Source organism: Opisthocomus hoazin, chromosome 4 (genome assembly GCF_030867145.1).
Source record: "Opisthocomus hoazin isolate bOpiHoa1 chromosome 4, bOpiHoa1.hap1, whole genome shotgun sequence".
Taxonomy (NCBI): domain Eukaryota; kingdom Metazoa; phylum Chordata; class Aves; order Opisthocomiformes; family Opisthocomidae; genus Opisthocomus; species Opisthocomus hoazin.
This window is the reverse complement of record NC_134417.1, coordinates 40,526,291-40,542,812: the sequence shown is the minus strand read 5'-3', so window position 1 is coordinate 40,542,812 and position 16,522 is coordinate 40,526,291. Positions and strand designations below refer to the sequence as shown.

Sequence of the window (16,522 nt, the reverse complement as noted above, 5' to 3'; positions counted from 1 at the left end):
CACAAGGTGCACTTGAGCCTCTGAAGCAGGCAGGTCCCAGCTCTGATCAGCACCAGTCTGTTGTCACAAGCCGTGGAAGCTGGTAAATAGGATGCAGAGTTGCTGGCCATGGGCTTCCACTATGCGCCATCAGCGGGGACAACTCTAGTTATCTGACTGCCTAATGGTAGGTGGCAAGAAAAACTGCTGTCCATCTTGTTCCCTCCCCAAAAGTGCCTGTGAAGTGCAAGAATGGCTTGGTAGCACCTCCAAACTGCAAATCAAGAACTAAAATTGTTGCCCCTGGGCTCGGTGGTTCCCCAGGGGAAGGCCGAAGGAGCAGGGGGCCAATTTGAAGGGGTTGTTGGCTGAGAACGGGGCAGTTCGGAAGCAGGAGCATAAAAGCAGTGTTAGTAAATGAGGTGTCGGGAAGAGAGGAGTGATTTTGAACCCTGAAGCATGTGTAGGGGTAACTGACCTGTAAAGCTGAATAATTGTGGCACACAGGGTATCAGAAATCCCTCCCCCAGTGAGGCATTTATTGCCTTTTCAGACTGAGACAGTGGCCGTTTGTCCGAGTTGTGTTCTGTGCAAATGCTTCTCATCCAAAAGAGAATTTTTACTCATTTCAAGACCTAAGAATTGAACCACAGCCATGATCGTTTAAAATACATCCTTGAAACAACAACTACAGAAGTAGTTTAAAAAAAAAAACCCACAAAAAAAAACCCCAAAAGAAAGCCCAGATAGATGCCTGTGTGTTGTTGTTTTGTAAGGTTCTGTCTGTGGGTATATTTTTCTTGAATCCGGTTCCCACTGTTACTCCCTTCCTGACTAGCGGAGACTGTATTTTTTTTTTTTTCCCCTCTCTTCTATTTCATAATCTGTAGAAGGGCAAAGCTGAAGATTTGTGGGCTCTATCACCGAGTGATGATAGAGCAGTCTACGTGTGCATTTAAAAAGAAGCATTTTTCATCATAACAGGGGCCATGTGTGCCTCTAATAAAGGGCTCGCAGCAGTATATTGCAGACTAGTTAGGAGCGGTGCAGTTCCCAGAAGCCCAGATGAGTACAAAAAAGAAGTAGGTCTGAGAAGCTGTCGGGAACAGAGACATGTGACAGAGCAAGAAGATGTAATCGTCTCAAATACAGGCAATGGGAGAAAAAGAGCCGTACCATCTGAGATGTGGCCTCCTGATTAACTTTCCAAGAAGCGGCAGAGGTGGATCCCATTCTTTACGTGAAGGCTTTGGGCAGCCAAAGCCAATGGAAAGTTTTGCATGTTGAGTTCAGAATAAGCCCCGAAGGCTTGATCCCATGTTGAGATTTGCGTGACAGGCATTACGTCTTCGCAGAGCACTCCCTTTTTAATATTTTGTGGTTTTTTATGTTCCAAATTACAGTGTCAGGTTTTATGTGCTGCCTTATCAAAGCTATGTAAATACCATCACTGGATGCTCAGCAGAATTAAGGAGGAAATTCATTCTCCGGAGCCTTTAAGGATGGCTCACTGTGCTATGGCCGATGGCATTTCTGAGCTCCCATGTACTAAGAGGAAGAGGAGGACTGAAACGCCTCCTCAAACCTCTCCCTTCCATTTGAAAGAGCCCTTTTTTACTGAAGAGATCTTTGTAATTGACCTGCTAAAATCTTAATTATGTTTGATAAGGCATGTTCGTTCCTGAGGAAGTTTAATGACCTAAAAGACACCTTGACATACTAGTTATAGGTAGAGAAGCTGGATCCAACCCGATTCCAGTTTGTTCTGGTTCCTTGCTTTCTCTGTCCTCCAGAAGACAGTTTTGGTTGTTAAGGTAACTGTGGTGTTTTAGTTGTAGGGTGGTTCATTTCCTGAAAAGGAATCTGAAGAGAAGAGAGGCATTTGTTTGTTATAGCATTTGTTTGTTTTCTCTTATTCCGAGACTTTTGGAGTTGGCAAGCGTCTCTGCTTGTGTATCTTCAGCAGCGTGCATAACCCCATAGCTATGTACATATTCTCCCCAAGCATCAGGCAGAAGTGTTATCTCTGTGTGCATGACATACAGCTCGCTCCATGGAAACGCTTTCAGATATCCTTACCAGAGGAAGGAAATGGTTCCTGTCTCTGGATTTTTACAGCCGAGCGAGTAATTCCCATTTTTCTGGTTGTGGAACATTTAGGAACGTGATTTCCCCCCCCCCCAGATTACTGGTGATGTTTTTCACACAGACTGCTTCTTTTAGGACTTTTGTTTGCCTTTAGTTGGGTGGCATCATTTCTGGTTTATGGTGAGGTAACCATGAGTACATACATTATCGTAATTGCTGCTTTGGCATTTATGAGAGCAAAACTCCAACACATGAACGTTTGCAAAAGCAAACACAAAGGTGTGAAGATGGCCAATGGGTAACTGTGAAAGTGGGGTTTCAGAACAGCCACAGGGAGCTATGCCCAGGTGTTGTTTTTTTTTTAAACTCAATCTGGCAGAAGTTAGGATCCTCCATGCTTTCAGAAAGCAGTCTCTGCCTGGTAACACTCTTCTTTGGTGGATGTGGAAGCCGCATTCACAGCATAGTTCCTGAATTCAAAGCCACCTCGGGGATTTCGCAGCTGGCATGCAGATTGCCTGTCGTGACCAGTCTGTAGCCAGTGGGAGCCAGATGCCTACAGACCTGCCTGACCTTGCAGCAAGCAGGATCCTGTGAGGACGGGTCCTGGTCATCTTCCTCGTCACAGGCGGTCAGCGCGAAGGCAGACGGGATGGCTGGGGGCCTGTGACCACACTGTACTGCCAGTAAGTGTGTGCTGGGGGGCTGCCACAAGTATATGTGCACCTGATGTTTCTCTCGGGGCACACCAGCATCAGTAGGGCAGAAGTGGCGTCAGGGGTTTTCTGATAGCTACACCACGCAGATAGGGGACTGCCCAGGCTTGGAGACCACCCTTGGGGGTTACTCTGCAAGATGCACCCTGTGTACCTATCTCCTTTAGGCTATTTTGATGGCCCTAACAGAAGTTGCACGGATAGGAAGGGGTATCTCTGTGCAGTACCCTTCTGACTTCGATATCAGTGAGTGCTGCAACACTGGCAGCCTGTGCGGGGATGCAGATGGAGCACTACATACACAGACCCTTATGAAAAGGAAACAGTGACCTTAACCTTGACCCTTGGTCTTTTGTGACCTCCTGGCTGCTCTTGGTACTTGTTTTATACCTGCCTCCGGTGGGAATGCACGGGGTAGAGCATTGTGGCAGGGGATGTTTTTCATGTGCCCTTACGGTTTCATAAAAGATAAAGAACTTTCATAAAGGATTAAGTGGTCTTGCCTGAGAAATGGAATTTCTTTATCACAATCTGCATTCAGAGAGGAGTGAGAGGAAAGGGCATGTGTAGGAGCTGCTCTGTCACAGCCTTTTCCTCCTTCCTCTCGGCTGCTGCTCAGATGTACTGCCTTGGCGTGGATAACGCGGCCATGAAAGGCAATGGGAAGTGCCGAGCCCTGTGGGCCAGCCCCTCAGTAAGCTCACTACCACGCACGCACCACCCTTTAAAAAATGTCTTTTCCAGCTGCTTGGAGCAGCCCAAGTGACTAGGCTGGTAAGACAAAGTTTCATGAAGAGAGGGGGAAGTGCTGAGGATATTAACGGCAAGGTCAATGGCCGTTGTGTGTTTGCATCTATAAAATGGTGAAGCGACTTGAGAAATGACCTGAGCTGGTAAAAGTGGACACGAAACACCTGCAGGACGATGGTTGCCCGTCGCTGTAATGACTGTCCTCTCGCTGTGTGCCCCTCCGCAAAGTCACGGTGCGAGTCTTGGTGATACTTGGCCCCGAAGGAGCAGCGACGAAAATGCTGATGGAAATTTTAGCCGTGACAAAGCTGTCTCAGATCTCCACTCTAATGCAACATGCAACCTTTCTCATTGACAGAGTTAGCGTGAAATACTGCACCACTTCTCCTGTGTTTCAGCTGAAGTTAACGCTTCCTGAGGAATGCACATTAGCTATTCCAGATGTACAAGAGCTGGTTGTAACGTCGTGATGGCCCCTGCAAAATAGAACCACCCACACCATTGCCAATTTCGTCTTGTGACTGTGATTATATCCAAAACAAGGACTGGTGTGAGCCGAGCTCTGTATTTAATTCTTATATTGTAATACTGTGGTCAGAGGCAGCCAAACAGGCCTCCAGCCAGTGGTCACCGAAGCAAGTGGGACTCTCGATTTGACTCCAGTGAACGGTGAAATGGGTTAGCTGGCATGTTAGGTTTAGAATTATTTTAGGAGCTTGTAAACAATTGTTGATGAGGATAAAATGGCAAAGCCTGGTCATTTTGGGGTTCTGCACTGGCTTCCCCCCTCGCTCTCATTTTTGGCGGTCTGCGGTGAAGAGCATCTACGAAGCAGTTTGCTTTCAAGGTTTGTCACAGTGAAAGGATCTGGGAAGTTTTGTTTTTGGTCAGCTGGTTTGTGCTGGTGGTGGTTTTTTGGTTAGGTTTCATTTTTTTCTGTTTTTTGGTTTTTTTTTTGAGGGGTTCCTGCTGTTTTCATTCTGCACCTGCACATTTTTGCAAGTGTGGATGCTCAGTCATGAGCTTTCAAGAGTCATATATTTACATTTGCAGCTGACACCTGCAAACTGGGGCACACGCTAGCAATAACAAATTCTGTATGTAAAACATCTCACCTGTAGGAACAGGTATTTATGCTTCAATAAAACCCCAGCAGCGTAGGAGTGAGAGGAAACCAGCTCCTGGGATGCCTGCTTTTCTGGCTTCATTTTCTGGAACTGCCCAAAGGAGCTGGAGACTTTGCTCTGAACATCCACTGCCATCTATTTAGATTTCAGATGTCTCCCCTGCAGTGTTAATTGGTTCTTTTTTTCTCCCCTGCGGTTTTGTAGCCTTCGAGGGTCCTGTTAACCTTCCTCTCAGGACAGTGCCTTCTCACTCTTTCTTGCAGATCATTCTGAACTCCATGCACAAGTACCAGCCAAGGGTCCACATTATTAAGAAGAAGGATCATACGGCTTCTTTGCTAAATCTGAAATCAGAAGAGTTCAGGACATTTATCTTTCCAGAGACAGTTTTTACAGCTGTTACCGCCTACCAGAATCAATTGGTGAGTACGGCTGCTAATTTCCACGGATTTAACTAAATCCCACCCTGCTGAAAACTCCCTTTCCTCCAATCTAAACTAGGAAACTTTCTGATATAACCTACCTTTCCATGCCAACGTCAGTAGCGACCTTGCCCAACCTAATTCATATTCAGGAATAATTCCTACGGATACGGGTAGTACTACTAACTTCAAAGGGCCGTAAGGATTATTCATGAGAGTAAAGCTGTCATGAAAGAGGCTTTCATTTGTCTTCCCTTCTCTCTATACAAAGCTGTTTTCATATTATCATTTAGTCCTGTTCTAATTCTAGCTCATTAAGGAACTGTTTTTATTTGCAGTGATCTTTCATGCCATCAGCTATTAGCTGAGAGATATTCTGGTTTGCACATGATGATTTCATGGGCTTAAAAAATTGACTAATTAAGCTGTAAGGCTCAAATGTAAGGGAAATCACTCTGAGATATGCTTTTCAGAGGCTGCCCAGATTACATCCAGATGTCTGAATTTCAATTTGCATGCCAGTGAATAATATATACAAAATGGAGGAGATCATAACAATGGATTGCTAATGAGTAATTTTAGGAAGTATATAAACAATCGGAGAGCAGAGGCTCTGCTTGACAGTGGATAGGGCTTTAATATTTTAAGTCAGTAGAAATATGTTGTTGGCTTCAGTGCCATTCAGAGTGTGCTTTAAGGGCTTAATGACTATGCCACTTCAGAAAAAACACCTCTTTCCCTCTCCAACTCCCTCAAGTTAAGAAAAATCTAAGTACTGTCCAAACATGCGAGCAGGCAGCATCACAGAGTCAGTGTACCTGCTGGATTACTTAAAGAAGTCTGTGTTTCTTAATACGAAGCAAAAGTAATTACTTTCTAAATGCTATGAATAAAATGAAACTACTGCATAGGGGCCCAAAAAAGCTCTGAAGATAACGGTAGCAGCATTAAGTCAGTCCTTATGACAGACCCATATCCCACTTTAAGGCTTTAATATCAGATTGCATTGATTGTAAACTAGGGTTTGTATCTGAATGCTGCAGAAAATCCATTCAGCACCTGGCAATCTCAAGAATATAAAGTTTGGATAGGCGGTTAGATTTTTCCACATAACTTTCTGTAGAAACCAGCAAAATAGTAACAGGCACAAAAACAGCCAAACCGGGAATTTCTTTCTATAGGATGGATTTGTGTTTACTGACGCTGTTTACACCAGAGACGTTTCTAAACTAACCTTCCCAAAGCACATACATTGAGTCCTGGAAAATTTCTCAATGGAACATCTCCGGAACCCCTAGAGGTTGATGCTGTCATTTTATTTATGACTAATGAAAATGGAGCCTTTTTTCATTTTTGCCATTTCTTTCAGAACTGTTTTAAGGAGGGGTTGATTACATTTCTGGAGGTTATTAGATAAAAGCTAAATACATTACACTTTCAACAAACTATCTCATAATTTAAGATTTAAAGGGCATGCATTTATTTAAACAGTCAAACCACTGCCACAGAGTTGAATTGTAGGTCAGATTTCATTTTAAAATGCTTTCTAGCAGATGTTCTCTGATTGTTTGCGAGACAGTCTCTCAGGAAAAATATAGCCATAAATGCTTGTGAGTCTCATCTGGCTTCGATGGATACAAAAAGTTTCTCTTGTGATGTCATACCAAATATTTAATATTAGGAAAATGGAAGTTTGATTGGTGAAAATACGCTCAAGAGATGAACAGACGTCCTTATTATTTTGCGGTGCAGTTGGCTCAGTGTGTTGGTGATCTAAGTCAGTGGAACTAGTTAGAGCTTGTCTTTGTTCAAGGTAGTTTTCAAAATGCAGCCAAAAAAATGTTTGCTGTACGTGAGGCCCTAACCCGCCGCTCTTTGCAACATCACCACGAGTCAGGGGCTTACGGGTATCTGGGGAGCGGGATGAGACAAGGTCCTGCAGCAAGGCTAGTCTTCAGGGAAGCTTCCATCATTTGTAGCTGTACGATGAGACAGCCTCAAACCCTCAGCCAGCGCTGGGGTCCCATGCTGCTTGACCAGCCCATGGGAACAACCAGGGAGCTGTGGTGCCTCAAAGCGAGAACCTTCCCCAGAGATCTTGCCCCTGGAGGGACCCGACATGCCGGGCAGGGAAGGAGCAGCCCAGGGGTGCAGCAATTTTCCCAGGGCTTCTGAGCAGGTCGGTGGCAGCCGCTCAGCACATCATCCACATACAGCAGACCAGTAATTAAATACTCAGATTGTGCCTCTGCAAGCCTGTCCCTCCCTCTCTGCGTTTCCCTCCCAGAAGACCTCTTCCTCAGAACGAAAAGTTGGGTTCAATTGTCCTTTTTTTTTTTTCATTTTTACCTTTTGGAGGAGAAGCCAGCCCATTTTGAAGTACCTTTGTTTGATGAGAGAATTCGATTGTTTGAGGATTTGGAAAAGATCCCTTTTCTTTCCAAGTCTTGAGGGTCAGCTATTAAAAATGAGGTTGTGAGCTCTGTGATACAGGCTTTTTTTTTTTTTTTTTTTTTTTTTGAGGAAAACTAGGCTGAAATAGCCGCTTAGTATAAAACGCTGAAAGCTGTTGGTTTTCACGGGTTTCAGCTAGAGTTGGTGGCATTCACCGCCTTTCAGGACAGGTCCCGTGCTGTCCCTCGTCCAGCTCCAACTCCCACTTACAGTTTTATTTTTAAATCTTGGAAGAAGTATGGCTGGAAAATCTAAATACTACGATGATGTATCAGGTTTTATTCATCAAATCTCATTGGGTTGGACAGCTAGAAAATTTCACAAGGGCAATGGAGTATTTTTTCCTTGCTCCCCAAAAAACACGGTGGAAGCCAGCACCTGCGCCTGAAACGTTTCACTGCGAAGTTAAGGGGAGCCTTGATGCTTTGGGGAAGAGGGAGTCCTGATGAGTGGGTTACTCTGGCTGAATGGAAAGGCTGACAGGATGCACTGGGCAGGTTTGTAGCTGCATTTGAAGAAGGGAGGAGAGTTTTCATTGCAAGACCTCTGTTTTTCCAGGACTGTGATGGTTTTAATGAGGTTACTCCTTTAACCCAGGCTTTGTCACTTTTAATTTGAGTTCTCCTCACATTTTCCTCCCTCCGTCTCTTCCTCAGCCTCTTTCCATGCAAAAACAGTTAAACTGCCAAACTCCTCCTCTGTGAGGGCTGGTAGGTTTGGCTGAGAACATTTACATCACAGTAAAAAAATAAAAAAAACATAAAAGTGGAGCTGAACTGAAGCACCCAGGTTTGCAGGCAGTAGCTCCTAGTTTGGGCTCATACTAGCCACTGTGCAGCTCCACCCACGAGGCTCAGACGTTAGCAGGGTGCTGTGCATTGCTTGTGGAAAAGACAACCTAATTTATGCTGTTAAAGTATTTGGAAGCAGATGTCGGTGCGTTCCTCCTGCTCTGGTGACATGAAGGCTGAGCGCACCGTGCCCTGTGGTCTTTCCATTGCCATACGTGTAATACAACCCGATTTGCCTTCCCAGCTTTGCTGCACCTCAAGAGTAGCGTGCGCGCGCGCTCACAAGGAACGTGGATAAAATTAGCAGGGAAGTCAGGAGGATGGATTGGTTAACACTTTGTACGCTGCAATACCTTAACACTATATTCATGTTGCATTGCTCTTTTCTGTGTTTCCAGATAACCAAGTTGAAAATTGACAGCAACCCTTTTGCTAAAGGATTCCGGGACTCTTCCAGACTCACTGATATCGAGAGGTAATGGGGACTTTCTGTTTACTTTCCATGCAGATAAGATAAAGCGAAGAGAGAGTTTGTAGGAAAAGCATCCTTTCAACTCCTGAGAAGCTGTGCATTTTAATGTTATCTTGTTGCATATAGTAAGCCTCCTCCAACTCCTTTAAAAATACTTATAAACTTTATGAAGAAAGAGCTGTTTTGAGTTCTGACATCTGTTCCAGTTGGGGCCAATATATTCATCTTCCTGAGGGGGCTTCCTGATGAGGGGAGAGGGTCAGTTTTACAACTTCAGAATGAAAAGCTTTTTTCTTATCATGCCATTTAATCCTACTGAAGGCTGTGAATTGGGTCACTGGGAAACCAGGGCAGTGGTCCTGTGAAAAACATCTTTATAGCTCCCCACTGCTCCACACAGTGGAAAAGAGAGAGGGGAGCTTCCCAAAATACACTTCAGCAGTCCCAGACACTGAAGTCAGCAATTATTGCCATCAGGATGAATCCCGTAACTCCCACTCTGATGACAAAGATGCCATTTTTGTTTCACCAAAATTGTATTGCATCAGGGGAAAGCTTTATCTGGAAACTGTTGGGTTTTGTGTGTGTACAGCTCATTATAAGCAACTGCTGCCATAGGGACAGAAGCATTAACCCACAGTTGAGTAGAAAATAAACTTCAATCTGTTGGTAGCTCTCCAGTGCATCACGTTTTTATGATACCGTGTCAAACAGTTTGGCAAATGAAGCAAATTAAGCTGTCTGCGTCCTTTAGGCGGGAAGAGAACTCGACGGAGACGGATATAGCACATCCGAATTTTCCTATGAGCACACAATCATGAAACAGAGTTTGGAGAGGCCAAAACCCTCTAGGCTCCTATGTGGGGATATCCAGATGTATCCGTGAATCATCTTTCATGCGTGCATATAGGGGAAAAACTGCTCAGTGAAGTCATATCCATACTAGAGAAAGTCTTTACAGTGTTTCAAAAGTACATCAATCTAAGCAGGTCCATGGCTGGGAAATAGTGGTATATTTTATAGCTTACTAGTGAATGGATCATTAGTAGTCAATTGAGTAATTGGGTGAAAGAACAGTAATTTGGGAAAGCAAGCACATAGACTGCAGTGCACACGTGCAAAGTTGTTAAAAATTGCTTCCTAAGTGGAAGTCTTAATTGAAAATTGGAAAAAAACCCAAGCAGATTTAATTGAAATAGCATAGCCTTCTGTATTGACAGAGTACTAAGGTAAACCACATCTAAAGCTCAGGTTTGTATGCAATAAATAGTCAAGAAAGTACCAGTAGGAAGAGAAGAGACTTTGATTTTTCACATTTCAGTTTCCTTGTTTTACAGACAGGCGATATCTAATGACACAGCTTTGCAAGGGCTGAGAGAGTTCGAGTAGATAAGCTGGGAGAAAAACTTAGTTACCTCTGTGCAGACGAACCAACTATCGTGGTGCAGGATATGAAGGGAATTTTTCCAGAGGACATCTTATTATAACAGCACATGGCATGGAGTCAGAAATGCTGAGCATAAACCACAGCGTGCCCTTTTGTTTATTGATAAGTGTAAGAATAGAGCCTGAGACAGGCAGCCCAGCCCCGGCACAAACGCCATGAGAGATAAGGCATCCAAATGTGAAACCTACAGTAAATACAAGAAACAAAATGTGAAAAGTATTGAAAAGACATTAGAACTCTTGATTTGAGAGTCCAAGTTTGGGTAAGGTCTTATTATGACTTAAATGCGAAAGCTTAGCCCTGATTAGGGAACAATGGTAGTTGAAAAAACAAAACCTGTTGCACAACACTTCAGGTAATGAGACAGGGAAAGTGTAACGCACAAGAGGGCCAGTAAGAGATATAAGAGACTTAATTTCCTAAGTTATCTGATATGGTGCAGACATACCAAGGGTTTTATTCAGTTTCAGCATTAAAATATTTGGGCAGATGAGAATGTCGTCCTTTAAGTGCCCACTGGTTCTACAGATCTCAGCTTAGTGCCAGTAAAATTGCTTAAATAAATCTGACATAAAGCAAAAGCAATAGCAAACTGAGACATGACGACAGGAAGAGTTTCCTGCTTGATGGCCGCTGCGACATGCATCACAAGACTTAAGTGACAGATTGAACGGTGCAGCGTGACTCTTGCTCGGTGTAGCTGGAAACTTCGTTATTTCTATAAAATCACTGTGTGAGAAAAATATTTATTTGCCAGGGAAAAGACCATGCAGGCGAAATGCACGTTTGCATAGCTCCTGAAAACTGAATATTTATCTAGCAGCTGCGAAAATACCTTCCACGCAGCGCTCGCTAAGCAGCCCCACGTACAGCGCGCACGCGCGTAGTCTGCAGTGCTGAGCGGCGATCCTAACAGCCCGCTGTGAAGCATCCCGCGATGTCCGGGCCAAGGGAGCACTCGTTTATCGCGAGTTCCAGCTTTTCCGAATGACCTAAGTAGTGTGAAAGTGTACAGAGCTTTGTATTTCATTTCCAGGTATTTAAGATCGCTTTTTCCTAAACAGCCTTTGGGGAGGGAAACAAATCAGATCAATTGATCTTTAGGGACCTAAAGAAATTAAATTAGTCTGGAGTCAGTTACTGCACTAAACCATCCAGTAATTGGATTGCTCCTTGTAACTGATTGAAAACAGCCTCTATCTGTAACAATATAGGGAGCTTTTCTTTATAGTAGATCTGAGAGAAAAACACATCTTTTTATGACATGATGACAGAAATTGCACTTTTTAACCTAATTGAATATGATTTTATAAATATGTGACTTTAATGATTTCAGGCTTCCCGTTCTAGATTTACGATCCCTAGGTGGGAAATTCAAGCTGCAAATGCCTTTAGGATTAAATCTGTTTGCATTACATGTGTTGGAGTTAAAATCATATATGCAGAGGTAGCAAAATTTGAAACATGGTAGAGGAGTCAGGCGACAGCAAAGCAGTTGAAGTACCTGTATTTTCTCTTGTTCATCTGAATACCTTACAATGGCTTCCTTGTACTCGTAGCTGTATATGCAAAGCTTTTAACCATTGAAAAAATCTGTGGTGAGCCTGGTATATACTGAACTTTCAGTAGGATGTGAGATTCCTTCCACAATGAACTCTTACTATACATTACTTGTGGTAATCTATTTATGGCAACAGGGCAGACTTTATCTGGGGCTACTGTGATTTAGATAAGTTGCTGAGTCACCTTTTGATCTTTTTACGTGGTATTTACATTTCCTCTATTATAAAAAGGCTCCCACAGTGGTTGTGATAGAGAAACTGAACATTTAGCAGCAATTGTCAGAATGTGGAGCTTAACGTACTGTGATGTTGACTATGGGAAGCCAAATGCAGAAATGTGGATGAGCGTGATCTTTTTTGAATGGTGACCTTTGTGAAAAAGACTAATTCGGGCCTTATAATGAGCAATTCACTCTGGAGGAGATAGGCTTTAAGGGAATATCTTTATGTTCTGCTTAAAAAGAAACACTGTCAAAGCCATAAAGGATGCAAAATCAGAACCCAGCAGATTATTTTTTTTATCTTGAGCCTGAATTTATCTTTTGAGTTGTTGTGAAGAATTAGCCTTTTAAAAATAAATAGATAAATAAATAAAACCATCACAATCAAATCTCATGCAAACAATCCTGTGAAAATGGTGATAATTTCGAGAGTGTGAGTCAACGGAACTACTGAACCGTAAAATAATCGTCAAACGAGAACTGACAGATCATAATCGTGATCTGAGCATTGCTTGTCTACTTGATCCAGTATGTGATAGGCAAGTTCAGAGTGTGGACTTATAACTATTAAAGAGACGTAAGGGAGTATACCCATCTGCACAAGTCCAATAATGTTTCTGGGAGGTAGATACACACGTGGAAGGCAGTATGGAAAAGTATGGCTGCACACCCAAATAATTTCTAGGCAGAGAAAGGAAGGATTGGGGGATGGGGGAAATAAGTGAGAGAGCTGCATCCCAGCTGGATTTGCACGGTAATCAGATTCTGAATTTTCCCCTGAGGAACTCCATGTCTGAGATGCGGAAATACATTGTACCGGCTTACGAGGCTGTAAGTGAAATGGATGCTAATGCCCAGATATGGGTCTGCTGAAGTAGCAGTCGATGTGCTCTCCACAGCAGTTCTCTCTTCCGTCCCTTCCCTGCTCACCCCACAGAGCTTCCTTCCTTCCCATTCCCACTTCTTACTGCTGGTCCTCAACTTCCCCGACTCTCGAGAGCGCCCTGCCAACAGCCACAAATCTATTCTCTCTGTGACTGATTCCCATGTCCATGGTTAAGCGGGGCTTTGTCATAGTACTCCAGTAAGTTGAACTCACCAGCTGATCTTTTATCCTCAGCTAATTCTCAGTCTGTGAATGCCAGTAACCAGCCAAGGGAGCTCATCTCTGATGTTTAGGTTGGAAGAAGAGGTGAAGTCCTCGGTTTAGGGAGAAACACCAAGGACTCTGCTGCCTGGATGCGTGATATCTGGTGCCATTCCAGATGTGCTGAGGTTACTCCAGCCTCCAGCTGCTGCTCCAGAGTGGTAGATGGATTGTCTATATTTTCTGTATCGCCCCTTCTGTTGCAGACAGCTCGGATATCTTAAGACATCTAGAAAGCACTACCTGCCTACTTTTAGACACCTGAAGCTTTCCCTTCAAATCTGGTTTCTCCACCTCTGCTTACTGTTAGCCAGGCAACTGTTCCTTCTCCCCGGCAGAAAGCCCTCCATGCCAGCTAAAACCTCTTCAGTTCCCAGGGTTTTAAGCACTCATACCTGGGCTCATTTTTCGGTTAGGTATTCTGTTATCTAACTTTTTACTTGTGCAAAATAGTGGAAAAATGTTTTATTTCTCTAGTGTTTTCCACTCACTTTGTGCAGGTGTGGTGAGGGCACGATGTCAAATCAGACCCCCGGTTTCCACCCCAGTGGAAGTTTTCCAGAGACTTGCCCCAGTCCCAGTTTCACAGCACTGCTCTGTCCTCACCTTTCATCCTCTGCCTGGCAGTCAGAAAGAAATGGTTGCTGTCACTGCGTGAAGTGGAGCTCCGTGGGGTTGGCTGTGCTAGAGTTACGCATGTCACTGTATTTGGGGGAAAAAAGATACAGAGAAAGAACTTTGACATACATTTGCAAGTGTGTGCTTTTTTCCAAGTCAGAGAAGAGAAATGTAATTTAATCTTGTTTTTACTTTCCCTGTATAAAGATAGCTGTTTTTCCCATTTTTATTTGCAGTTGAGAGAAGTGGGGTAGGTATATTTAATAACCTCACGCTCCTTCTTCATAAGTATCATTACTTTTCCCATGTCGTGGCTTCAGCCAGGCTACATCACCTCCATGCATATTATAGCTCTTCCAGAACTGTCGTCAGTAGCCAGATGTTTATTGTGAGGGTGCCAGTAAACACCACTTTGGAGATACACTTGTTCTTTCTCTTGTAATCATCAAAACCTAGGCTTCCCATAATTTAATTGTCATTTCTCTCTTTCTTAAAATTGTATGTATCCTTGGAGTATTGCATTCATCCATCCCTTGCCCCAATAGTTATGACTTTGTGTGAAAGTGTTTGGTGGCTCTGTATTAGCTTTCAGGCCAAATTAAACTTCAGCTCATGTGAGCCAATGTAGTTTGATGGGTTCTGGTTCTTCCCTGGTCGGAGTTAGTTCAGGTCTAACCCAAGCAGTGGAATGGAGCTACTTTGTTCTGGTCTGTACTGTGTCAGAGCTGAATCAGGTTCCTAGGGTCAGTCTGTAATATTCATCAAGTATACGAACAACTGTATGCAGCAAATTAATCTGTACGTTTATGCATGTGTGAAATAACAACTGAAAGCCACAGGAAAACGAAGGCTGAGTGATGTCTGAACAGTGGTTGTGACAGTGTTTGTTGTTCATGCTTAGGTGCTGTTATGGAAACATACTTACTCCTCCTGCTGCGTTCGGATTTTTTTTTTGTTTGGGCTTGGTTTCTTGTTCTGTTTTGTTTTGTTTCGGGGTTTTTTTTTGTTTTTTAATGGACTTGTTTTTAGCACTTGTGTCTTGGACAAATTACTCATCTTTCCCCTTTAAAAAAAAAAAAAGTTCTACTACAGTGCGACTTCCGACAAGTTTATTTTTGTGCCTTCTCAGCCCATTTATTCCATCTGTCTTCACCTCACCTCAATTTTGATGTCTTCTGTTATCTGGGCTTTCTTCCAAACATATTAACTGGCAGCTACAAAAAAAGGAAACGTTTGAAATGCAGAACTAAAGAAGTCATTCAGGCTGCAAACTGATAATTCATACACTTTATATCCTGTTCTGTATTTTCCTTTGTGTTGAACTGAATGGCCAAGCAAAACACGGTTGTCAGTTTTATTATTTTATTATTTTATTATTTTCCTTCGATTAATTTTTTTAATATTGCCTTTCTTGTAAAGTAAAAGACTAAACCCATGACACCAGGAACGAGTGGATTCTGAGGATATTACCTAGCACTTAGATAGTAGGGACAAAAAGAGAAAACACTATCAGGTTGCTCAAACCTGCTTTGAAATCTGTCCCTCTTGTAGCCATTCCTAACTGAGACAGTAACGTCTGCACAGGCTATGAGTTCAGGGTGCCTGGCTCTGCCACCTGCTCTTTCTCACTGCAGTCCGGCTTTTGCACATTGTCTTCAAAGGAGGTCGAACCTGGCTACCAGTGGAATGGGCGGCTGCCTGTTACATCAACACCATCTTCTTTGGAGCCATAGTATATATATAAGATGGATACTAATCCAGGCCTGGCTCCAGCAAGCTAGTTCTGGATTAGTTTTTCTAACACTTTCTGCTAAAACTGAGTACATCACCTCAAGTCTCCTCATCCCAAAGGGAGAAGGTAGGCTTCCTGTCTCAGATCCCCAGGCACGCTCTCTGCCAACTTCAGGAAAATCCACAGCTTCTGGTGCATGGAGGCATGTAGCAGCATCAGTGTTGACAGTGCACTGCGGCCAGGTGAGCCCTCTTCTGTACCAGCAGGGCTGGTGGTCATACATTTCAGAATCAGGGTCATGGTGATCACCAGGCTGCTGTGGATGCACAGTTGAAGCAGAGTAACAGCAAAAGGAGCAGAAAAAAATTACATAAATGATGTCTGCTTCCACCTACAAAGAAGCACTGTCCTTTCATCTTGATTCAAGATTCTGCTCAGGGTAATCTGGGGCTTTACCATCTCCCGAGAGAATTTCTGTAATCCGGGTTGACAGCAAAAGGAAGCGAGCTTCCTCACACAGGGCCTTGCTCCTCAGCTGCTTCCCAAGTCAGCTCTGTTTTCTGCCATTTCCCAGTTCATATCCACGGCAAGATCTTGGGTTCAGTCTGTAAAGTGTTAGTGAATCATTTATGAGCTACATCAGGATCTTCCTATCTACTATTGATTCTCTGAGACTACTCTATCCGTACAGGGCACTGCTAACTAACCAAGGCCAAAGACTCAGCTTGTAGCTGCAAGACATAAAGCATTGCTAGCTGGAAGTTCGGCTTTGGAATCAGCTGCTGGCAGAGGCACGAGTGAAATGTTCAGTCAAGAGGTTAAAACCTGCAGAACGGCAAGATGTTCTCTGTGCACCCTAAAACCTTGCTAACTGATAAATTCTCCCAACCCTTCACTTCCTCAGTTTCCTGCTCCAAAACTCACTGTTTTTATTTCTTGCACAAAGGAGAGAAGTGGTTCGTTCATGATCAGCAGGGGTTTATTTGCGGGGCTGGG

The 16,522-nt window shown here is 43.5% G+C and overlaps 1 protein-coding gene across 1 annotated transcript in view; it reads left to right on the top strand.

The window, feature by feature from the left end:
• The window catches only part of TBX20 (T-box transcription factor 20), a 35,404-nt gene that overhangs the window by 9,138 nt on the left and 9,744 nt on the right, over positions 1–16,522 (top strand). The window contains exons 5-6 of the mRNA XM_075417406.1: positions 4,924–5,082; positions 8,726–8,802. Of these exons, the coding sequence (XP_075273521.1) occupies positions 4,924–5,082; positions 8,726–8,802 (236 nt within the window). The remainder of the gene's footprint in view (positions 1–4,923; positions 5,083–8,725; positions 8,803–16,522) is intronic.